Source organism: Lathamus discolor, chromosome 1, assembly GCF_037157495.1.
Source record: "Lathamus discolor isolate bLatDis1 chromosome 1, bLatDis1.hap1, whole genome shotgun sequence".
Taxonomy (NCBI): Eukaryota; Metazoa; Chordata; class Aves; order Psittaciformes; family Psittacidae; genus Lathamus; species Lathamus discolor.
Genome location: NC_088884.1, coordinates 130,256,359 through 130,281,853, shown reverse-complemented (window position 1 = coordinate 130,281,853; position 25,495 = coordinate 130,256,359). Strand labels below are relative to the sequence as shown.

General features: G+C 37.8%; 1 protein-coding gene across 1 annotated transcript in view; it reads right to left on the bottom strand.

Moving 5' to 3' along the window:
* The window catches only part of TENM3 (teneurin transmembrane protein 3), a 422,372-nt gene that overhangs the window by 319,217 nt on the left and 77,660 nt on the right, over positions 1-25,495 (bottom strand). The window contains exon 2 of the mRNA XM_065695099.1: positions 4,868-5,170. Within this exon, the coding sequence (XP_065551171.1) occupies positions 4,868-5,099 (232 nt within the window). The 5' untranslated portion in view covers positions 5,100-5,170. The remainder of the gene's footprint in view (positions 1-4,867; positions 5,171-25,495) is intronic.

Below are 25,495 nucleotides of genomic sequence, written 5' to 3'. Positions count from 1 at the left end.
TTTTGCTATCCAAATAACTCATTTTGAGTAGCTCGTATTTAAAGCAATAGGCTTTGGAGTCATATTACATCAGGATAGAAGTTGCAATTAACATTTCAGGTTTCTGAAGTCTTAAAAATGTATCCCTGACAATGTTTAGTATCTTATACAATAAAACTGTCAAAGCATATATATCACTGTTTCAGGTCCCTAGCACCTAAATCTAAGTGTCATAAATCTAAGTGTCATGGGAGTGGCAGCTGAACGATACCTACAATAGATACATCAACACACTGGAATGTACTGTATACGGCTTTGCTTTTCAGCAAACTGGCATGAGTGATCCAGCATATAGCAAAGGAAAGAAACTATTTTTCTTCACTCGTTTGGTAAGTTCAGCCCCTCTTTTTGCAGTTCCCAGGAGTTATTAGGGTATTTAATCTAATTTAGGCACTTCAGTATTCAAGAAGAGTACAGGTACAAAACCATGCATAGAAGTACTTTCTCCTGCAAAACTGAAAGGGGTGGCATGAAAATAAATTACATTAAGGCTTGGCTGGCAGTGATTTGTTCTGATTGATAAACATGGTGAACTCATTCTCACTGCCAGCTAAGACAACCAAATAACATTACCTGCAGGCTAAACCATAGCTGACTCAAACTTTAAAAAATAAAAATTTAACAAAGCTTCCACTGCCTCATTGGGTCTTCTATTAGCAAAAGGTGTCTGCAGCTCAGCCTTTCAATTCACTAGGTTCACAAACAGTCCTGTGATTATTTTGTACAAAAGGACGAACATGTGCAAATCTGCAGTACAACCTGCCACCTGTGCTCATGGGTCAGCCTCCTGCTCCTGTGCAAAAACTCACTGACATAATATACAGCTCACTCTATAGGGTCACTATGCTGTCCTGTAACAACAATATTATTTTAAATGGAACAATGACTACTTAAGAGGTACTGCATATTCCTCCCTTCCCTTTAACATGTATCTGATGGTAAATAAATACAGTTTTTGCCTACCTGTATTTGTCTTACTAACTTAATAAAAAGTTTAGTTCTTGTGCATGCAGGTTTGATTCAGGAGCATCCTCAAATTATTTTTATATTGTTATATTATTATGAATTCCAATTATTTTATCCTAATGCAATTTAAACAATACAAAATACTTTCTACATTGCCAAAATCCTTCCCTCCCACTCTGCAGTCACATCACACTTTCAGGTATTCTTGAGGAAGAGACCTCGAGGATCATCTGGTCCAACCTTTCTTGGCAAAAGCCCAGTCTAGACAAGATGGCTCAGCAACTTTTCTAACTGAATCAAATGTGTCTAATGTTGGGGAATCCCCCACTTCCCTGGGGAGATTATTCCAATGGCTGATTGTTCTCATTTGGCATAGCATTTTCCTATGTACTTTGTGTTACTTCACACAGCAGTTTTATTTTGTAAACACAGAAATTTCTCTGTACAACAGAGAAATTCAACCTCATACAGTCAGCTTAAATCCTGAATTCAGCAAGATACTCGGGCATGTTCCAAAATGCAAGCATTCAGGTTGCTGAATTCAATTAGAGAAGTTGTGCATTTAAATCAGGCTGCTCATTATAGTATGGTACTTCAAAGCATAAGAAAATAAAGTGTCTTCTTCCTCCCTAAACATATAAACAGCAAACAATCACATTGTCACACCTACGAAAGCAAATAGTCTTTCATGGTGCTTCATCTAATGTTAAGGAATACTTTTAAAGGAAAAAAGCTCATGGTCTTCATTTACGTAGTGAGGTGCTGAGTTTAATTATTCACAGGCATACCAATTTTTCTGAATCATAACAACAGCATGAAAACAAATAACTAAATCAGTAGTTCTAAAAATAGTAGGCGAAAAAATCCTCATCTGAACAGTTTAAAAACAAAGCCAGTTTTGCAACAGATGAAGGGGCTTAAGAAGACCACCACAGTAGGTCTCTCACTGATGTCAACCGAAAGCGTGCTGCCTAGATGAAGTTACAATTTCCTAAACAAGCATACCTGCCCTTCAAGTCTTGTTAAATGGTTTTAAAAATTAACATGATAATCCCAGTTATATGATAATTTTACATTCAAACATTTTACTATAATGTTTTAAATCTTTTTTTTTTTTTTTTTTAATTACAGTAACAAACATGCATTTTTAGGCTCTTATTTATGTAATTCATCTCAAGCAACAGAAAATAAGCCAAGGAAAAAGTTCTGTGACTGGAACTGACAGTTGGAGAACCTCCTCTCAACAAGATGCCCTGGGATAAACCTACCACTAAACAGGACACACTTATCTCCAGTGATAGTATCCATTTTGGAATCCCTACTATGGGATTTTGGGAAGCAGGAAGCACAAAGACAGTCTGAGAAATCTCAGAAAGCAGAGGTGGGAAATTTCTGATTCATGAGCAGAAAGCTTTGAAGGGCTTTAATCCAAAATATCAGCCATAAATACACATTGACATTTTTAAAAGTGTGCCACATTCGAGGGACTCGAGAAACTCATGTAACTACTCCAGTAGCTTTCCAGCAGACACTGGAAACTTAATACTGTTATTTTACACACTATGGGGGAAAAAATAAGTGAAACACTAGTCACGATTAATTTTAAAAATTACTTTCCAATTAAAGGTATTTATTAAAGCTTGCCTTTTTTTGCTTCTAGATTTATTTCCTGTTGATTTAGCAGGCTAGAATGTAATTAGACTGTCAACAAAGCTACATGTCTGCACTCTGTTTCTAGACAGGGGGGAAAAAAGAAATACAGGGAAGCATGTTTTATATATTATTTAAAAACCTTTGGAATGACCTTGAAGACCTTTTCCATAAAATGCTTCCAATGCCAGAAGCAGTAAATTATTTCAAAGATGAATCAAAAGGAACACACTACCTAAGAAAGCAAAACAAGCCCTTTACACCCTGACCCTATCAAACCTGCAGGCGGTCCCCAAAGGTGCTAAACCAGCATGCATTAGAGGGGAAGCCAATAAGCCCAACAAAGAGAATTGAAAGGACAACAAGGAAAATCAAATGGGCACAGATGACACTGCTGAGATCACTGAAAAGTGAAAATGACACTACATATGAGAGACTACCATTTTAGGGCTACAGACATGTAATTTATTGCATATTGGGCAATAAGTATTAGCTAAATGCTATGTGCATTTCTGAAGAAAATGAAGGGAAAAAAAACACCAAAGCCCCAGTGCACCATCGTATATGACATGACAGACTACAGAACTTCTTCCATTCCATTACTGCTATTTAAAAAGAATAGTATCCTATTCAGGCAATCTTTCATGAATTCATTACATAAATGATCTCTATTTTGATAGAATTTTGTCACTACTATTAAAGAAGTGTCTACAGTACAGGTCTTAGAAACTCTCCTCTTGAATTTACCTTATAAAAGTAATGAGACAAAGGTGACCAACGTCTTAAAAACTAGAGAGTAGTGATGACCTGAGGTTTCAACATATCACAGAAACAAAAAATACATAGCGGAAAGCAGACAACTACAGTAGGTGCAAGCCTCAGTTACACCAGCCTAAGAGAAATATTTTTATTTTCTTTGCAAACATTTGTAGGCAAAAGTCATCACCATGTGTCCAGCTCTAATTCTAATGTAAAATAATTCTACTTGGAACAAAGAAAAACCACCACTAGGGAAAATATTTTTTAAACCTTTCTTAAATAAAAACTAAGGACTTCCTCAAAAGGAGGAAGCTTTTTTTTCTACCCATAAATCTAACCTTGTTTCCTCGTAAAAGAAAGCTTTATACAAAAGAATGAGGTATAAGTTCACAAAGCTCTTGGCCTAGCTTTATCCTTTCAGATAACTAGGCTGCAGTACTCCATGCATTTCATAACTTGTTTTTCTTTTCCTATGTTAAGTAGTTTAGTTGTAAAAATGCCAATTCCAGAAACTACAATTTTGAAAAAGAAAGTGATGTGTAAATGCTTAGCCCTAACTGGAGCCAAGTACAACCTCTTAGAACCACTGAGGTGCAAAGGGACCTCCTGAGGTTTATCTACTCCAAAGCCTCTGTTCAAGTACTGTCAGTTACAGGAAGTTGCCCAAGACTATATCCAGTCAGGTTTTGAGCATCTCCATGGATATCTAGATCTCTTATGTCTCTCCAGTCCTGGACTCAAATTCAACAGTGAGCTCTAGTAATGTGTTAAGATCCCGTTAGATATCATAGATATCCACTAAAAAACCAAACAAACAAGCAAAACAAGGCAAACAAAACCACCCCCCCCACAAAAAAAAGCAAACAAAAACCAAAACCAACCCCAACAAACCTAAATGCATTGATCGTTAATTAATTCACCTTAGTCACCATACAGTGCTCTGTTACTGCCCATGGGAGCTAAAAGATAAAGGCACTGAGCTAATACATTATTCTTACACTCATCCATACACACTGTGTTTCCCCAAACCTGTTCATAGAGCTTGACCTTCTTGGAACAGTTGTATTTGTTAATTTTTATTAATTTAGAAGCTATTTTAGGTATACTTGAGTGGCAAATGTTTGGGCAATCTGCTACTGAGCCAAATTGACACTGGGGGTCTAATTTTTAAACTGTAATGCCTGAATACTTCACATGAGTTTTCAAAGTTGTCACTGACCCATTGCCCAACATGGGCCATTTACTTAACTTTCCTGTGCATCATATATTATCTATTTCAAAAATGGTACAAAATGCTGTCCCATCTTTGTAAAACATCTAAGGAGATACAGGTGTACTATGTGTGTAGAGCGTTGCGAAAATTAATGACACTGGTATAACAGCATACTTTTCCTGCAGCAAGAATGCCTGGTTACTTGGAATTATACACTCTATATTAAAACATCTTGCCTACCTTGTCTGGTATACTCATCTGCTTCTCTGTGGACCAAATCTTTTGCCCGGTTTCCATACAGCAACCTAGAGGAATCATGATCAAAAGCTTTCAAGGTTTCGCTGGAGCTGTAAGACTTCTGTGTAGGCACTCTGCACTCCTCATTTTCTGCAGAAGAATTTGTATAGCGCCGTTCCTTGTCTCGTCTGCTCTTTGTCAGGGAACAATAAGGCCTACGTTCCTTCACATCCATACTTCATTCCTTCTCTGTGCACATCAGTCCAGCTTATTTAGAAGTCTTCTCTACATTCAGCTTACATTCACCTATAACAAAATTAGAAAGATAACCGCTGATGTGTTACAATGTCCTCTAATTGCAGTGATTGCTTCCTAACTGTCTGGGAGAGAAGGAAAGATCTCATCAGGGATGGGTGAGAGACACTTCTGTAACATTTGCGAGACTTTCCTGAGTCTCATGCATGAGCTACCCTGATCAAAAAAACTAGCAAAGAAATTTTTGTGAACAGCACCACAAAAATTTTCATTTTTATGTAACAGATTACAAGATCAAAAGCAGACTGAGAGCTGGGGGGGGGGGGGGGGGGGAAATGCAGCTTTTCAGCTTTAAGAACATGTTATTGACCTGAAGTCTATCTGTAGGTAGACAGTCTTTTTCTGAGAAGGATGCATGCTCTAATGGCAAGTTTGACTTCTTTCTGCTTGTCATAAACTTCTGGTTTTAATGTCTGTTTCTTATATACAGACTTCTACAACATTTTATTATCATTTCTATTCTCATAAAATTGTTCTTCTTGAGAAAATATACATAATTTCACCGCAAGCTACAAAAACATTACTTCTCCAAGTCACTATATTCTACGTAGCTTGTGCTAGAAAGCAAGCAACTGATTTGTAAATGACAGTCAGAAACAGTTTTTCCTTCCCTTAAGTTCTAAAGGAAAATTACAGTAAAAATCTTATTTCTGTTACTGTTTATTTTGCTTTACAGTTCATTCCACTTAGTTTTCAAGACAAGGATTTTCAGTTTCATTTCTTTGCTCCTGCACACTTCACCAAAATATGTACATTTTTGACAGAGTGAGAAACAGTTTGGAAATTCTGCTTCTGTTCTTTTCTTAAAAAAAAAAAAAAAAGGCAAAAAATAAAACAAAAAATAGAATTTGTATCTATAAATAGCTGACAAAACATCTAAATTAAGAACACTTTTGCAACAGCACCTGTTAACTGAGGCCTTGGTATTTCTCATTTAAAACCCTTATGTTATGGTTCTCTCCTTTGTCTCGAGGAGAACCCTGCTCCACTCTATTTAAAATATTTAAATACCACAACTGATTATTTTACAAAGTGCTATCAGTCAAGTCCTTTGTGATGAAGAACTAAAATGACAGTTTACAGCACATATCACAAAGGAATGGCCAACTCCACTTGCACTCTATTCAGCAAACCCAACATCACTTTAGAAATCTTCACCTATTTCATTCTAAACATTTAATATCAAACAAACTAATTAGTTGTCACTCGTGAAAAGATTTTTAGAATATTTAATTTACTACAGAGCTGTAACTCAAGTTTGTGAATGGCAGCCGGCCTTTTATTGTTCTGTTTTGAAATTCTTAGAAAAGATCTTCCATTTCTTGACCTCTGTGAATCTCCATTTAGACGAAAAGACAAAGCCTTCCATTTAAGCAAATTTCTTCTATATTTATTATATTTTTCAAATGTTAAGTGGTTAAAAGGAAATTGAAATATTTGTATATGACCAGGAAAACCAAACATTTAGAATAATTCATTATATGTATGACTATTTAGATAGATGTCCGCATGGCCATGTAGCAAATCTTTTAGTTGCCATGAAACATTCAGATTTTAAAATATTTCACTAATGAAAGCATGTTCTTTCCATATAACAACAATTTCCTAGACATTTTATAAGCTTTGTGCTTTATTAACATTAAACTGAATTGTGATTTTAAAAATCATTATTAACAGACACACAGGTATTCTTTTGCAGTATAAAGACTTCACGTGGAAGCATATCTCCCCTTTTAACTAATTGCTTCAAGACTTTAAAGCAGCACTAATTCCTAATATCACTAAATCACGCCATGGGGAAAACTGACATATGTTATTCAAAGGTGATTTTTGGTTGGTTTTTTTTTTTTTTCCCCCAAAGTATCCAAGCTTTTTTATATTACAAAACCAAAAACCTTGCCAGGGAAAGAATGAAAAGGTTACAAGAGTACAGGTTATTTAATAGCACCATATTACAGAAACACTAACAGAGGTTACACTGACACAATAATGAAGACTAGTAGGTTTTGGTTTGTTGTTTTGTTTTTGTTTTTTTTTTTTTTTTTTGTGGGCATTTCTGGCAAAGAAAAAAAACCTTGTAAGATTTAAGAACCTGATCTTTTTGAATCTGGCATGATATAAAACATCTGCTTACTGTCAGTAACCCTTAACTATAAAAATCAATAGTACTTATTGGCATTTAAGTGTTTCCTCAGCAAGTTTTAGGAAACACTTAACATCCTCAGGCTCGTACCTCAAATTATTTCATCAGCAAATACATATATCTGAAAGAAGGAGACAAAATAAAAGCTATCTTGAAGATCTGTCTACAAGTAAGTGATCAGATCATAGCATGATCAGAACACAAATATATTTGCAGAATGCAGAAATGGGTAGCAGTGCTAACATTTAGTAGTAAGCCAGGAATGAGAAGTCAAAGAAAGGAAGACTTGCGGATGGCTTTACAAGATCTGAACTATAAGTTTTTTTTACTGAGGTGCGATGTTTTACAGTCTCAGGACTGTACAGGGCTTTAACTTGTCCCATCATGAATTTTATTCCCCTTACCCCTTTAAAAACAAAACCAGCCCCAAAACAAAACACCCCTCACTCCAACTTTAGAGAGATCTTTTCTATTTTTAAAAAAAATATTTTAAGAACAAAACTCCAGATCTTCCTTTTCCTGCATCTGCTCAGCTCCTTTCTAATCAAGATCACTATGGTTAAATTATTAATGAGTTCTCCTATTCAAATCTCCGTATTTAAATGAACCACTGTTACACAATTTGAACATATTCCTTCTCCTCCATTTCCTATAACACAAAAGCTACATCCCAGGGGAATTACCCAAATGCAGTGACTAGGTTTCTTTTACTATGCCTTAGAAGAAGCTCAGACAGAATACTTGTAATAGGTACAATACAAACTCAAGGGAACACAGCAACTAATTGGATAAATTGGATAATAATTTCAAACCAGCTTAAATTTATTTTGTAAAACGTTCAAACCACTTGCCTTCATCTGCAAGCAATTTTTGTCTATATGTCAACATTTATGGTCCATTGAATAGCTTTGCTCCAATTAAATGAAGGAATTTTTACAGCAATATTTACAAAGCTATTGAACTAACTCACCCACAAAAGTTCCTAAATACTGTTACATGGTGTATTACAATACTAACGTGAAATGACCTGCATATAGTGAAGAAAATTGAAAAAGATTTTATGCGTGCTACTTCTTCAAATTTCTGTCTAATGGTGTCTGAAGTATAAAGACTGAGGATGCTCATCTTCGTCACTGAACACTGGGATATCCTGTGATTTTTTCAGTGATCTGCTCAACGTTACACAGACCACTGTCTAGATTACACGAGAGTGTTTGCTGGCCACCAGACTGACATGTCAGCTCTCACATAGTCATGCCCATTTGTGTACACAACTTAGCGGATTGCAGTCTCAGATTGTGCTTTCTCAGTAAAATTCCTCAAATTTTAAGAGCAGATCAAATCAGTAAAGAGGAGATGCCAATTTTTAAACCAGCATTTCCATATTACTCTTTCGAGGGGAAGCAAGAGAACCAGAGAAGCATTTCTTGTACATGACCAGGTCACTGGGACCAGTTTTCATTCCCTTAGGTCCCAGGGACATCATTAGCACATTTAGCACAATATTTAATTACCAAGTCAGATAAGGCATGTGCAAATAATAATTAAAACAAGAAAATTACTAAAGTTCTTTTTTCTACACTAAGTGTTGTGCAGACCCCAAGTGTAAACACCAAAACAGAGCGTGAGGCACATTCGCACGTAAGTGTCAAAGCTACCTAGGGAGCTTGGATGACCGAAGTCTCAGACTCAGACAAAGCTGAGTGATGAAGGGGTTAGAAGTGTTACACTGTATTTAAAATTCCCCAGGACAGCCTTACAGCAGTTTCTGTTAATCACCTACCGCAACAAAATATAAAGTCACAGTAGCGAAGAGGAAAAAACCACAGTTAACTTACCTTTTCTTTTTCTTCCTTTACAATAAAGAAGCCTCAACACTAAAGCCCTACACTGCAATACAGGAAAAGTACAACAGACATAAAATGTAGTATATATTTTAATTGCCAAGATGTAAACGAGGCTTCAGGGTCATGCTACAGAGTGTTATCTAAACCACCCAGCTACAACTTTAACATGCCTGCAGGCCTTTTAAACTGTTACGGAAAATTATTGCATTTAATTCAGTCACTTCAATTCTGAGCTCCCCAAAGGGTCATTACAAGCTGGGCAACAAGATGGCAGTCCTGCCTAAACCTACACAGTGCTCCATCCCCATCTCACTCTGAGAACCTTCTTCCAGCATTAAACCTGGTTCAGTGAACACCAAAGTAACCGATTAAGAAGTCTAAATATACCTCAATATTTTATGCCTTTTGATATCTGAAAAGCTACATAGTAAAAAGTTAAGAACTAAAAGATGTTTGTTACTAAAATGAAGAGATAATTGTACAGAAGGGATTATGCCACTGTTTGGGTTGATTTATGGATCTACAATAGAGTATATGTCTTTTCAATATGTATATTCATTTTAGACATCTCAAAACACATAAAGCTAAAATTGAACTAGTTCTGAGAAGAACAGGAATCACTTTAGTATATACAGTGCTCAAAAAAGGTTTCAAAAATGAGAGAATAAACCCTGTAGATTCCTTTGTTACAGAAGAATTGTAACAATACAAAATGTTATTATAAAAGAAAGCCAAACAAGACCTCTCCTACGCATTCTCAAAATGAGAAGGAACAGTAAGAAAAGGAGCATGCTGCTCAGAGCAGAGCCCTTCTTTCCCCGCTTTGAGTTGCAAAGCTGAGCCAGGGAAGGAACTTGCATATTACATACCACAAACTTGCCTCAGAACACCTAAATCTAACTGTAATTCTTAGGAATGCCTAAATTGTATTCCCAGCTGCATTCAAAAGCCTGCAACAGTATTACTGAATTACTAATATTTCTATTACTAATTACCATTATTACAAAGTAAATATCATTGATCCTTTCACACCAATCTCTTAATACAAGCATAGCCTGAATGCTTACTTAGACTGGGAACAAGTTTCCTTTCATGGAACACTACTACGTTAACACAGGCAGTAGAAGAATCATAAGAATTTGGGGAGAAGCAGGCTTATACTTCTGTCCGAAATAAGAGCAGAGGATTTTTGGGGCTGTGAGTCAAGATGATGTTTGATGCCTATTCTCAGCATCTCAACAGCTGTTGAAAATAATCTCTAAGTAGTGCTGTTGAATAGATACATTACTACAAGCGTCATTGTTTCAATTTAATAATAATTTCCTTTTAATCTGTAATAGTTTACTAATATAAATATTACAAAATATAAATATTACATTAGTTACAATTTTCACTAGGCATAGTACTTGCACGACTCTTTACAGCAAAACAGAGCAAGTCAACTGGTACATGTAACAGATAGATTAAAAAGCCTAAATGCAATATACCGAAATTAAGAAAGTCTCCTGTCCATAAAAAAATACTCACAATTCACACAACTAATCACCCATAAAACCTATTACAAACAAATACTAAGAAAAACTGAAAAGGCATAAAAGAGTGATGAAATTTCCACTTCACTGGCTGATAAAGTGAGATATGTCAGAAACAACTGAGGTGGAAAAATGACACTTTGAAGAGGTGCTTAGGATGATCTGTAGCTACGGTGTGCCATTAGTCAAACTGATGACTCTTAATACATGGACTTTTCAGGTCATCATATCTAGAAACTCACTTCCTAATATTAAATGTCTATCTTCCGGCACAGAAACTAGAGAGGATGCATTTGAAGTCAGCATTCTTAAGGGAGAGTGGGAAAGAGATGGTCTATCAGTCAGTTCACAAATTAAAATGTAAAGACAAAAAAGAGCCTCCTTACATCACTAACTAACCCTAGATTTTAGAATTACAAATGAAAAAGAAAGGGGGGGGGGGGGGAGAAGGAATAACAATAAAAAAATATTGTGTATTCTTCAAGTATTTTTCTGCATCAGTCAGAGGAAGAGAACTCTCGTATCTACCATCACTACAGGATGTAATGTTAATAAGTTAGAAAATTACTTTACATAGTCTATCCAAAAATCTCAACTTCATTAGAGACAGAATAAACAACTAAGAAATATAGTGTATGTTCATTATAGAAATGTCTTGCAATAAGAGTCAGGAAAATGAGCAAGATAACTGAGTTTTGAAGGGCCTTGGTTAGTTACAGAGGTTGATGTTTGTATAACAATTTTGCTGCTATTACTTAAAATTGAAACCCTGGGGCAGGGCTGGGAAGAACACCTCATGCCTTTCCTCATATGGGCAGAAAGAGAAGATGCACCCTCTGTAATAGTAAGACTGGAGGGAGCACTTCTCTAGATGCCATTTTCCTGTGAGGAACAGAGACCGTACAGCAGCATTTGAGATGGAGCTACAGTTATTTTTGCTTGCTGGAAACCCTTCATACAGCAAGGCTGCAAACTTTTGGAAGAGAAACCTGAAAATAGTGGTAAGTTGGATATGCAGAACAGTCTATGTGCTGGCTATTAAGCTGCTAAGCAGGTCCTGCAAAAAAACATAAGTTGCAAGGAGGGCTAAGATGCTAACTCACTGCTCTGTCAACAAGAACAGCCTCTTCTGAGGAACTCAGTACAGGGTTACACTGAGAATTTCTGTTCTTCCTTGGGAGGGATGGCTTACAGGAACTGGCACAAACTCTGATCTTGAGAGGAAGTGTCTGCCTCTGACTTGGGGGAATTGAGTAAGATGTGTTTTATCTTGAAGGGCTGAGAGAGCAAAGTGAGAAAGAGAATATGGATACCGAAAAAAGTGAAATGATGTGCTGTACTGCTGTAGAAAGAACAATGATGGGAATATATGATAAAAACATGGAGGGGCGAAGGAAGTTAGGAGAGCAGAAATGCTACAGAATAAAGAAAAAATTGACATCAAAATGAGCTCAGGACAGAAATTGAAGAGAGACAGAATCATTAGTACGCAGTATGGCAACAGTAGGGAAGGGAAGCGACACAGCAATCTAGAAAGAGAGAAGAGATTAAGAGGAAAAAGTGAGCAGAAGAAGAACACGAAGAAAACTTCAGAAGGGAGAAACTCCGTGCCTTATTTACTTCAGAGCCAAGGAATAAATTCAGTGTTAGCACTGGGTAATTCATTATTCAGCAGCAATTAAACCCACCTAAATATTTTCCTCCACTCCTGAAAACTTGAAATTCATCCTTTATGCATTCATGCCAATTAAACTCCTTCACTACCCATCTTTTACACATGATTTTCCACACCATGTTCTTACTTAACCTATCTCAATGGTCTCCTGATTTACACGAGGATAGTTCCTTCTTGAATGGTAGCTCCCAAATTTACTTTTTCACCTGCTCAGAGCTCTTCTACATAGTCCACTTTTCTTCTGGGACAAAGCCACAGTAGTCTAAGGATTTTTAAAACTAAAACAAGTTGGATGGAGAACCTGACAGGAGCAACATGTAGCAAGCCATCAGCAAAGGAGCAACAGTCCCCAGGCAGAGAGCACAGCACAATGGTTTCTGTGTTTCTGTTTGGAGAACAAAGCTATCAGTACGTCAGCTTTACCATCTGAACAGGCTGTTGATCATTCAACTCCCTCTTCAACAACTCTGAGTTAATTTCAAACAATTTGACAGTAGTGAGGTTTCAAAAATAAAACATCTCTCAAGTCACTATAAAGGAAATGAACTATATTACATGTGACATGCAAGAGCTGGGCATACAGTCACAAGGCTGAACTGAAAAAATAATTGTGAAGGTGTCTGGAAATGAAAGGAAGACGTGAAGAAACTGCAGTGAGGATGTCATTGAGGACACACAGGAGAGGGAAGAATGAATAGCGAAGGTAAGTATGGAAGCTATTGCTGTGGTTGCATGATATGAGATACTGATATACACCATTAGCCTTCATTTCCATGAACAGCTTCTCATAGTAAAAGCTGAAATTCCAAATAAACATAAGACATTCACAATAACATTTTTCTTTTCACAATGATCTGACAGGTAACCAGATTTTTCAGTCCCAAGCACATTGCAATTAGGATACTGTTGCATTCTGGAAACCTAAAGAATTATTTAGTGACTCATCTCAATAGAGACTGACTAGCAAGAGGTATAGGCATCCTGCTGCTGTGGGGTTTTTTTGTGCTCAAGAGCTCAGTTTTGCTTGAACATACACCCTTGTCCCCCCAACTTACTTTCTCAAAACACCAACAAATCAAAACCACTGACATACACAAGAAGAGTCCCAAACATGATGAAATATCTCCACAAAACCATGGGTTCTGTATACTCGGACTGTCACAAAATTCATTTACCACTCCTAACACAGTAGTGTGAAAATTCCTACATAACATGAAGTAAAGCACCATTTACCGTAAGTTTACAGCAGCAATCCCTGCTACTCTATTTAACTATCCCATCTACTCAGACTATATCAGCTGTCATGGTTTCCTCTATACTCCCCAGGTTCCTGCTTCCCTCTCTGCACAAGCTGTGTCGTCTTGTCACATCATCTAATTGTCTCTTCTTCAGCACTATCCAATATCAGCAGACAGTAAAGGCTGGAGGTTGTTTGCCCTGCTGGATCACTTCCTTTCTGTAATCCCTGTTCTAACTCTCTTTCAAACTATCCCTTTAATAGCATCAGATTTTCAGCCTTACCTTAAAGGTCATACAAAAACTTTTTGTCCTGTAATCACTCCATTCCACTCTTACCTCTCAGGTTTTGTCCCCAATTTCAACAGAACTAAGACTTTGATTAGGGCAAACAACAGAATAATGCATTTTTAAAACAAGTTCTTTGGATTACTATTGGAGAGACAAGATTTCCCACAGTACTTAGCACTTTTGTTCAAAGGACCATGTTTCTTTCTGAAATTGTTCCACACAGCCTATTCTGGCATGGCCCCCCCTGACTACAAAACAAGATCCTCTGTATTAATAGTACTTAAAGAACAAACAATTAACCTTTAGTAATGCAAAGCCTCCTTCAGGAAGCTCAGAAAGTAGAATAAAGAACTACCTCCTGCTGACCTCCTCTTCTGCCGGGTTGTGTTACCTACAGGTAACCACCTGTGCTTCCACACACCACCAAATTTCAACCACGGGCATGCAGCAGAGCTGCTGCTGGCAGAGCCCAATGATAGTACCTGGACCCCTGCAGTCACATCTCTTAGAGAAACCCATCTTAACCTGTGAAGCTTCATCACCTGAAGTTCCCAATTTTGCAAAAGAAGCACAAGCTCCCACAATAAGTGCTGAGAAGCATCCTATTATGCTTTTGGAGGGGAAGGAGGCTGCTTAGAAATAATGCTCAGAATTTCTCAGCATAATCATTGACTAAAAATCCTTCTAGCAAAAGTATCAATTCACTTCAGCAACAGCTCTGAAGGCGACCTTTAAAGTGTGGGCTATTTATGTCCTTTAAAAAAGTCTCTTAAAATATATGGACAGTCGGACTCAAAACACACGGACAATTAACTGTAACAAAATAATGAAAATGTTTAACAATTATCAATGAAATCCTTTTTTATCTGACACACTTTTGTAAAGAAGCTCCACAGTTCAGTGACACTGGAACTAGCCTATACCTAACTGTACAGGTGCAAGACTGAAAGCCAGAAACACTGCAGGCTTTGGCTCATTTACATGACAAGGAAAGCACAAGCAGACAAGGAAAAGAACTTTTCCTACAGACGCCTCAGAGACATCCATCTAGATTACTTTAGTGGATGACCAGGTAGTTAAAGTTCCATCCTGTTTTAAATATTTCCAATTCTGTTTTAATATAAAACACAGAATATATCTCTAAATTGTTATTTGCATGGCCTTATATGCAATAAAAAACTCTTTGATTTTCTTACTCTATAGTTAAGGACAGAAACATCATTCAAGTATAGGCCCTTCCAAGCATTAACTTTTTCCTGAATTGTCTTAATACCCGAGATATTTTTTGTTGTAACAGAAAGAGGGCATGAGACGCATAAGAAGGCAAGATCCAGAAGGTTTCTTGATCTACACAGTGGAGTCGAAGGGCTCATGTCTCTCTTAAATTGAAGAACTGTATAGCATAAATAGGAAACCCAAGAAGTTCCTTCAACTGCATTAGCTGCATTCAGAAGCATTTAAACTTCTAGGAAAATCCTGATCATTCTCTCCCAGTCCTAAAACGTGGGCCAGGGCTGAAGCAATGCAGGTACCAGAAAAAGGAAAACACACCTAGAACCTGTACTTGAACTTTGTGGCAACAAAATCTTGTCTCTGTATTAACACAGCTGAGGAACACACTTAAAAACACATAAGCACTGAGAGATCCAGTCTGTACTGAAAAGTTTTGCCAACATAGCTGAATTTCCTAGAAGCCATAGCTTAAGCTAGCAAAATTTATTGTGCAGATGCAGTGATGCTGACAGAAGAGTGCACTTTTAAAACCACTGATGTAGATAAGCCCTGAGACTGGAGCCAGTCTGATGAATATCATAGGCTCTTAACGCATCCAGGTGAAAGGATGAGCACATCCAGCAGGGTGAAGGAAGGGCTTCACATGGCTCCACTATCATCTATGGGCGTACTCATCTTCTGAGGAGGGCTCATTCAGCCGGGAACAATGAATGAACAGGCTACTCCACACCTTCAATTCATGCACAGATTGCCTTGTTGTGCTGCATGGAGCTGTTGGGCAGGATTAGCGATACAATTTGTACAAGTTAATTGGGGTTTCTAAGAAGTAGGTGTCAAAGAAAAAGATTTAATATAACATATGTGCTGCTATTGTGGAAGTTTATCTTTCACATAGGTGAACAGGACAGATAAAGGATACCTTAATATTCCTTTACATCAGTTAGGATCTCCATATAGCTGAATTATAGTATTATTAATCAAAGAATTCTCATACACAGAGAGCAAGTAACACAAACAAAATCAAAAAGAAACAAAACAAAAACCAAACAAGCCCATAAACACCAAGCACAGCTTTAATAGAGAATGACAGACTTGCACAGAGTTTGAAACACAGTAATGGAGACAAGAGCAAAGCAGGTAAAAGAGATTGGAAAGGTGAGGAGGCATTTTATAGCTCTGTCGCCTGACTAGGCACATAACCATCAGATCCTAACTGGCACAGATCTTGTTCCCCTAATGCTTAAAAAGCTTAACTGGACATTACAATGATAATGAAATGTGCATGCATGCATATAAATACATATAAAATCAATGCTATATATATAAGCATATATATATAAAAAATACACCTATGAAGGACATTAAGTACGGAAAGTATTATTAGAAGTCATCTTCTTTTGAAACTAAAGTAACAAAAGCCACTGTGAAGCTAATCTAAGCCAAACCAGTTTGGGAAATTTAGGTCACTAATCTGATTCCCTTACCCCTTCAGTAATTGTACATTGCAAAACACTGTAATACTGATAATTTGTCTCTTTACAATATTGAGATCTTCACGGTAAAAGAGACCAAACCAAGATAACTAGGAGTACTGGAGATAGGAATAAGGCAAAAAAATGTTCTTAAACCATATAAGTTCAGTTTTAATATAGTCTCTCTCCTCTTTCCCCCGAAAAAAACCCTAGAAACCCAATCCCCCAAAATCTCAAACCAACAAAACAAGAATCTTCCCCATCTTCTCTTGCTTCCAAATTCCTTTTATCTATTTCTTCCATTAAAATGAAATTCATTATGGAAACAAAACCAGCATCATTAGCAATAGTGAAAAATTGTTATGTATTGCTTTGTATTGCCTTACCTGTTATCCCTCACAGGGTTATGTTCCTGTCTCCCTGAAGGACAAATTCATACTTTTTAGCACAGATGCCAGGTTTATCGGGAGCTGCTGCCTCAGAAAGTACCGTCTATCAGCAAGTCAAAAACACTGCTGTGAGACTGCATCTTCCACCTCTTATTTAGTTACCTTTCAAGACAACATGACCACAACAATGAAAATACTACCAGCCAGTCCATGGCTCTGATTTAAAGGGCACTGACTGTCCTGAAGAATTGTTAAATTAGAGATTGTGTCACAGTCACTCAGTAACAGCTACAACGCAAGGAACTAATGAAGTAATATCTTATCTCACTGGGATGTCAGTCCTGAAAGCTTAAGCATAGCAGTGCAGGGTGTGCCACACTTGTGACAGGACACAATACAATTTCCTTAGAAAGCAATCTGTCACTCTCAATCTCTGAATGCCTTATCCGTAAAATCATGAAGCAGATTGGCTTCATCAAATGAGATGTAATACAGATTCACAAAGCACCATTTGCCAGAACATCGGTGATAAAATTCTAGAATCTGGGTTTTCAAGCAACAACAAAAAAAAAAAATACTTTTGAGGGAGTCCATGTTCTTTTCTTCCTGGTTTTATTTTTTTTTTTTTTTTAGGCAAAATGAAGGGCAATAGCAACTGTACCAGTGATCTCTTTGCTCCTCTCCCCTTTGCAGATGCTTTTGGTCAAAGACTCATCCAAGAGGTAAAAGCCTGTGCTCCAGCCCTCCACAACCAGAGGCCTGACCACACACAGGATTATCCCACCCCTCGCCTGATAAGACTGGGCCTTGCTGTGTGCCAAGGACAGTCATGAAGCCGGGAGAGCAACAAGGAGGATTTTGATAGGGTTTGGGGAAAATAGGCAATAAAGCATTACTTTACTGCTTGCATCTACTTTGTTTTTACTATAAAAAAGAAGAAATCCCCCCCCCCAAAAAAAAAAAAAAAAAAACCACACAACAAAACCAAAATGACCTTTTTAGCCAGTTTTAAAGAGGAAGTTTGACCTGCAGCTATTACTTCAGTCAGCCTGTTTTGAGTGCACTGGGTAGTGCTGACTGACACAGCTCCCTCAGACAGGAAATGCGAGTCAGATGCTCATGATTTCGGAAGGCTTTAATCTAATTGTATTTCTATATATGAAGTAGCCCGATAAACGTGATTCCTGCCAATGCTAGTGAAAGGCCAGAGCCTTTGTGCTGACCTGGCCATGCAGGGTCTCAGGGGCTGCCTGGGGTTGTCTTGACCTGAGCTGGTTTTAACAGTTGCCAGGTGGTGGAGCAATTAGTGCCTAGCCTATCCCTGGAAATACCAGTGGGAAAGTCCAACACGCTGCAGCAGTCACTGAGTAACAGAGAAAAGGCCTTTATGCCAGCTGAAGCTGGTGGAAGGCTTTGGGGCAGCCTTCAAAACCTGAGATGGCAACTGATGAGAATAAAGCAGGCTACAACAAAACATATAAAACCACGCTCAAGCAGATCAAGATCAAGAAGGAAGCCAGACCCACCATGAACACCGTGCTCCCTGTGATGAAGGGCAAAGAATGCTGGTGACTTCATGAAAACAGCCCTCCCCCAGCCCCCCCCCGCCCCCCCCCCCCCAAACACACACACACGCCATTTTGTTTCAATCCTCACAACCCAGAGGAAAACTGGAAGAGCAACTGTAACACCAAAACCAGCAGGCACTTGGAAGTTTTGTTTAGCAATTTCAAATGTATTATTATAGAGGCTTTTCTACATTACCACAGTCTATTAGACTGTTAAAACATTAACTGGACTATGAAAAAATTCTTAGGTTTTTATGTATAGCATGTGCCTTTTATCTTAAGATTGAGAGTGTATTAATAAAGTGCATCTTCCCATCCACAGTGAAGAACTTCTCAAAGCAAATGAGTAACTGCAAAAGCTTTGGAAGATTTTAAAAACAACCTGGGTTCCTGATAGCTGTAGATCATTAGCTCTCCTGCCACTTTCCATTGTTTTTTCCTTACTCTTTCCATATGTAAAACCTTTTTTTTCAGAACCACATAGAGAGAAATGTGAGAGAGTACTTGTCAGAGAGTAATGACAATAACTGATGCTGCCATACAAGCTTTCATTTGATCAACAGCATCTGACTGATGAGCATTTGTCACAGGACACTAATGACATGCATGCTAAATCATGTCACGATTATTATACACTGCATCCAGGTGCTCACTTTCCAAATCCATAATAAGCATTAATAGCTTTCAGAAGGAGAAAAGGGAGAAGAAACTTTAGATAATATAGTATTACATCTGACCTACTGAAACAAAAGAATTTTAAACACTATCATTAAAAGCCAACCATTTCAAAGAAACTATAAACAGTCCATATTTTAAGCAAGTAAAACTCTACATGACATCGAGAAAAGCCTTACCTTCCACCATGTGTGTCCTGGGTCTTAAACCACAGTGTGTTGGTTGTAATCAAAATTACCTTATTGCCTATTTTTGTTTCAAGTAATTTTACTGCTACAAGAATTGGTTTTATATGTTTAGTTGTACAGGTAATTTATATATTTAGTAATTATATTATGCGTTAAAAGATCTGCTTTATTACTAACACTGTAATCAACTCACAGAGAGTACTTCCTGAAACAGCAAACCCTTTTCATGGAGCTTCTTTGTTCCATTACTGCATGAACCTATGATTAACCTTTACTTCAGCAGAGATCCTTACAAAAGTGAGAAGAAAATATTCTGTTACTTGATCCTTTGGAAGCAGCTGCCCTCGCTCTCGCAGACCTTAAATACCCAAATTCCCAGAGACAGTCTAGTGAAATGACTCTTCTGAAGAGCTTGAGAATCAGACATTTTAACAAAAAACCCAACCCCTGTCTCCACACTCTGCTGCTGCCACGGCTGCTAACGATTATAAGCCTTCAGTACTGTGAATAATTCAGAAACTCATCTGTTCCTTTCTGTGTAAAGACAATGTTGAGAGAAAAAGGTCACTTTTTCCCCCCCGCTTCCAGCCACTGACTTCTCCATCCCAGCACTGGTCTGATCACATGATACACTGAGTGTTTGACATGCATCCCCTGACAGCTTCTTAGCAGCAGTTAGTCTGTTTAGCTTAGAGTGCAAAAATAATAGGAGCACAAAGGAATGACAAGTTTCAGCAGTTATACACACAGTATCAGCATTCACATTTGCTGTAGCTATTTCAGATACCTGATGTACAGTAGGCCTATGTTTAATTATAAAATAGACAGATGTCAGCATACATATTGTAACCAGGCAATCTGGTACTGATGCACAGAAACAGTGGTACTTGAAAAACATTTATTAAAAATAATATGAGCAGTATAAACACCTGTTTTCCAAAGACTAACATTTGAGAATATTCCCCTTCGGGCCTTTTTGAAAAGACTGTAAATTCACTGCCACTTCCTCTTTAATCTTGTGATTAACAAGTACACTAGAAGGCTGTCAATATATACACATACAATATGCAGAGCAAGACAGACTTATGCAATATAGTATTTAAGGGATTAACTACTGTTAACTTAAATCTTCTCCTCCCTTTACTTAAATTATAGCCCACTTTTTCTCGCCAAGAAAGACTGTTTTAAGTACATATGCAAAGGATCTGTGAATGCTTAATTTTCCAAAGATGAATGGTTAAAATCTTAACTTGCAATTTTACTGAACTCGAACACACACACCTCCCCCCAGCTGAATCACAAATTCACTGAATCACGAGTTTGTGTCTAACCATGAAGAAACCTGGAATATTCCTTGATACTCAAAAACCCTGCCAGTTAATAAAGCAGAGCATAGCATCTAAGTATTTTTACCCATTCTTTTCTTCCTCTGGCTGAAATCAACTTGATGGTCAAAGAAGATGCCTACCTAAGGGAGAATGAAAGATTACAGTGCTTTCCCTCTCAAGGGAAAATCAAAAACCCAACCCCCCTCTGGAAGGAACAAACCACCCCCTTTCCTAAATCTCTACTGCTTAAATTAGGTCTAGCAGGTTGTGGTTTGTTACCTGACATCCTTTCTCCCCCATTTCCTCCTTTCTCGCCAAATAACTTCAGATATATCACAAAACATCAAATTCAGTCTCCCTGGTTTTGCTGAAGGACTTTTCAATGTCTTCATTTTTGAGATCAATGAACTATTCCCTCAGACTTCAGCAGAAAGAACAAGAGCACTTTGTCCTGAGGAGGATAGCCTTTCTCCCAAGCATCCTTCACTCAGAACCACCTCCCCAAACATGGCTAAAACCTAACAACTTCACAAAAATTAAAATAAATCCAAAAAACTAACATCAACAACAAAACCGCCAGAAAAACGGCACCAACAACAATCCCTTCCCCACCCCAAACCCACAAAAACCCCAAACAAACAAAACAAACCCTCACAAAACAAAAACCAGTGTGCACTTATTCATCTGCTATAAATTCTGGTTTAATACTTTCTTGAGACAAAATACCACAAATAGACATTTATCATTCTGACAACAGGACAAAGTCTCTGTTTCTAATATAAAAGCACCTAAACATCTCAATTCTATACAAACTGTCAGAAGCGCACTGCACAAAGAGTCAAGAACAGTTATAAACTTCCCATCTCTCAAATGCTGTATGTTTGCAATCTCCCATTACAAACCTCCTGTGTAAAACTGAGTAATGCAGACAGTCACAGTGCATTCAGAGTTCTTGATCATTTTGTATGACCACCTCTGCGACTCAAAAAAAATTACATTAATATCATGTGCAGGTCTAGGTTATGTCCAGTAAATGCATAGCCTCCTTTGCACAACTCTAGGGTGAAAAAATATTCTTAGGTGTCTGACAAAGGGAGCAACTCAAGCATCTGCTTTTTGTGGTAGAATTTACATATACTCACTCTATAGATTCCAAATGTCACAACCATTTTTAGGTTATTCTCCCACTAACCGATGGAATAATTTCAGAAAGAAAAGACCTTTAAGATCATTGAGTCCAACTGTTAACCTGGCACTGCCAAATACATCCCTAAACCGTTCCTAAACTTCACATCTACACATCCTTTAAATACCTTCAGTAATGGTGACTCAAGATCTTCCTGGGCAGCCTGTTCCAATGCTTGATAACCCTTTTGGTGAAGAAATTTTTCAAATATGCATTCTAAACCTCCTCTGGCATAACTTGAGGCAATTTCATCTCACCTCATCTTACATAAACACTGAAGTGTTAGAAGCCATCTTGCCTCTTCAGGACAAAAGACCATGACACAACAAGACAGCCAGCATACAGCAGGCATACCTAGAAGTTCATACTGAAAGTTTTGCAATTTACAGCAGCTAGTCAGCTTTTGAAAACAAGAGACAAAAAAGAATAAGGTAAGCTCAATACAAACAATGTTCCACGGATCCATAGGCACAGCAGCTCCCATTTAGAGCAAGACTTAACTAAGGTTATCCCAGTGTTCTGTCTCAAGCCAGTAACAACTAACACCACCATTGTGCTCTGTGCAATTTTTGGTGATTTTCCTTGTTGGGAAGAGAGTCAAAGTTTGGGTTTCTCCCACTTCTCCTGCTGAAGTGTGGAAGGAAACTGAGCAGCAGAGACCTGTCCTTCTGAGCTGCTGCAATGAACACCGATGACCAGTGCTCATGAACATGAATTTTTTTGCTGGACTTACTTAGCACCAGCAATCTTCATGGCAAACCCTATTGAATAGGAAGGCAAACAAGAATGCATAGCAAAATTTTTATCTCCAGCTGCAAACAAGAACTACCACTTGGTAAAATGACTGTTGTGTGCAAATCATTTATTGTGTTACACCCATCATAAAGCAGATCATAGTAGGAATACTAACTTCTAATTTGTTGTAAAAACACAGCCAGTACATACAACAGAAACATTAATGCAAGACTACCACTTTTGTTATAACTTTTAGGGTTTTTTGGATTTAAATTGTTGCATTTTTCAAAGAAACATCTAGGAAATGTGCACAAATCGGTAACACATCAAACCAAGTGAAGCATCTCAGTTTAAGTTTTGAAATAACTTGAAAACACCGATGAATGATGGAAAACGCCTACATATAAGATTTGCATCGTTAATTGTTTTACAGTTTGTAAGTTCTGTGAATGCATTGTCAACATGAAATCTTACAAAAAATGTTTACATTTAAGTCGTTATTTATCAGATTTCCCATTCACACTTCGAATTGTTTAAATGCTGAGAACTGGAAGAATTTCAACTAATTAATTACTTGTCTCTTTTTACTAAGATCATTAAAGCTTATTAGTAGCAGTAAAAAAACACTGTTCATTAATTTTTATTGCGGGGGGAGGAGGCAGGAAGAGGACACTATGGTCCAGGCTCAGAGGAAAATAGGCATTAAATAAAAAATGGTAACAAATGGATTTTCGGAATGCATACACAGCCATATGCTGCTAAACCTGCTAATACATAAATGCTTAATCTTACTACAGCAAGGAGTCTAGTGTCTGGTACAAAATTACACATACAGTTTTCAAGGTCACACACTTATGTACAAGAGTTAAGCTATTGCTGTGAAAAATTTGCCTTGCTTGTTGAACAACTTACACTCCAGTATCCCAGTTTTAAATAAGCTTTGACGATTCACATTGGAGTGATTAGTCAGAATCTCAGAATTCATGATGAGTGTGAAAAAAATAATTGTTTGCGACATACTGTATAGAAAATATAATTACCATAGCTGTTTCTTTCAAGGCTATTTAATTGCCTCCCATAATCATTTACAATCTAGATGTAGCTGTTTGTTCTATAAAAATAAAAAAGTCTTGAACAGAATTGAATGAAAATGTCCAATGCACCTAATACAAAGCCCCTAATATCTTCATATTTAGCTGTTCAGGCTCACGTGGTGCCTCTCAAGAGTTTTCCAAATACACTTTTTCACAACAACAAAGCAAACCTAATGGACAACATAGATTAAGATTTATGACAAATTTTCTCTTCTGTAGAAGCTATATTATGAACAACTACATAAAGAACACATAATAGCAAGCTTAATTAGCATAAAAAATACTTGTCAGTGAAGCTCTGCTGGTGCATAATGCTTTGAAACCCACGTTTCAAACAGAGAAAACAATCACAAATCACAACCTTCACTAAAAGATAGAACATGTAAACTACAGGTTGAATCGCTGTCTTGGGAAACGTAAACTATTTAAATATATAAAAAATTACCTCTATGACAAAATAAGCCTGTCTCTCCCAGTCTTGGGATCTTTACCAATTCATACACTTTCTTCACTGATTTTTCTCCCAGCAGGAGCCAGTGGCAGCTGCCAGAGAAAGTGGAGGGTTTCTCTCCTATCCTCCATAGCAAGTCAAGGTTTGCTACAACCCAAAATCCCTAAAGCCAAGCTCACAGCAAAGGGGCTAAAGCATCCTCTCTTCCTACTGCTCTTTCCACTTCATGTACTCCTCAGGTTTCACCACTAAACCATTGAATTTAACTCAGGCAAAGAGGAAGATTTCAGGCATACGCTACACAGCACCCAATGGACTCGTTAAGAAGGTGTCTTTCAGTATTGCTCACTACTTCCTATGTAAAGCTCGCTCAGTTTACAAGGATGGAGACCTTCTCATTAGTGATCTCCAAACCTTCCCTGCAAGGCAAATTATCTGAATGATCCCATTTCGATCATATGCTGAAAAGAGTAACACCATGGGTAGCTACTGTGTGTCACAGTAGGTGGAAAATGTGACTTTAAAGGTTTTCTACCAGCTTGTTGAGAACAGAGTTGAAAAGAAGAGCATCTACATGGCCCTGAGTATTATAGGTAATAAAGAATACAAAACTTGTTGCCTTTTGTCGTGGTTTAAGCCCAGACTGTAAACCAGAACCACGCAGCCCTCTCGCTCACTCCACCCCCACCCCCCTACCACCCTGAGGGATGGGGAGGAGAATCAAAAGAATTTAACTCCCAGGGGCTGAGATAAGAACAGCCCAGTAACTAAGGTAGAACACAAATCACTACTGCTACCACCAATGATAATAATGATAAGGGAAATAACAAGGGAAGAGAATACAATACCCGTTGATATGCAGCCTGATCGAGCAGTGAGCCAGCCCTTCCAGGTAACTCCCAGTTTACGTCCTGGAAATGACATCCTGTGGTACTTCTTTGGTCAGTTTGGGTCAGGTGTCCTGCCTATGCTTCCTCCAGGCTTCCTCTCCTCCCTGACAGAGCATGAGACTCACAAAGTCCTTGGCCAGACCAAACATTTGAGCAGTAACTAAAAACATGGGTGTTATCAGCGCTGTTCCCAGGCTGAAAGTCAAAACCACAGCGCTGCACCAGCTACTAAGGAGACTGCTATAGCTGAAGCCAGGACACCTTCATTCAAAATGTTGTGATCAGCAGAACAGCAAATACCTTAAAATGCTTGCGCTGAAAGATATTCTAAGATTTAAATATTACCTTAGAAAAAAAAATAAATCTACTTTTTCCCTATACAC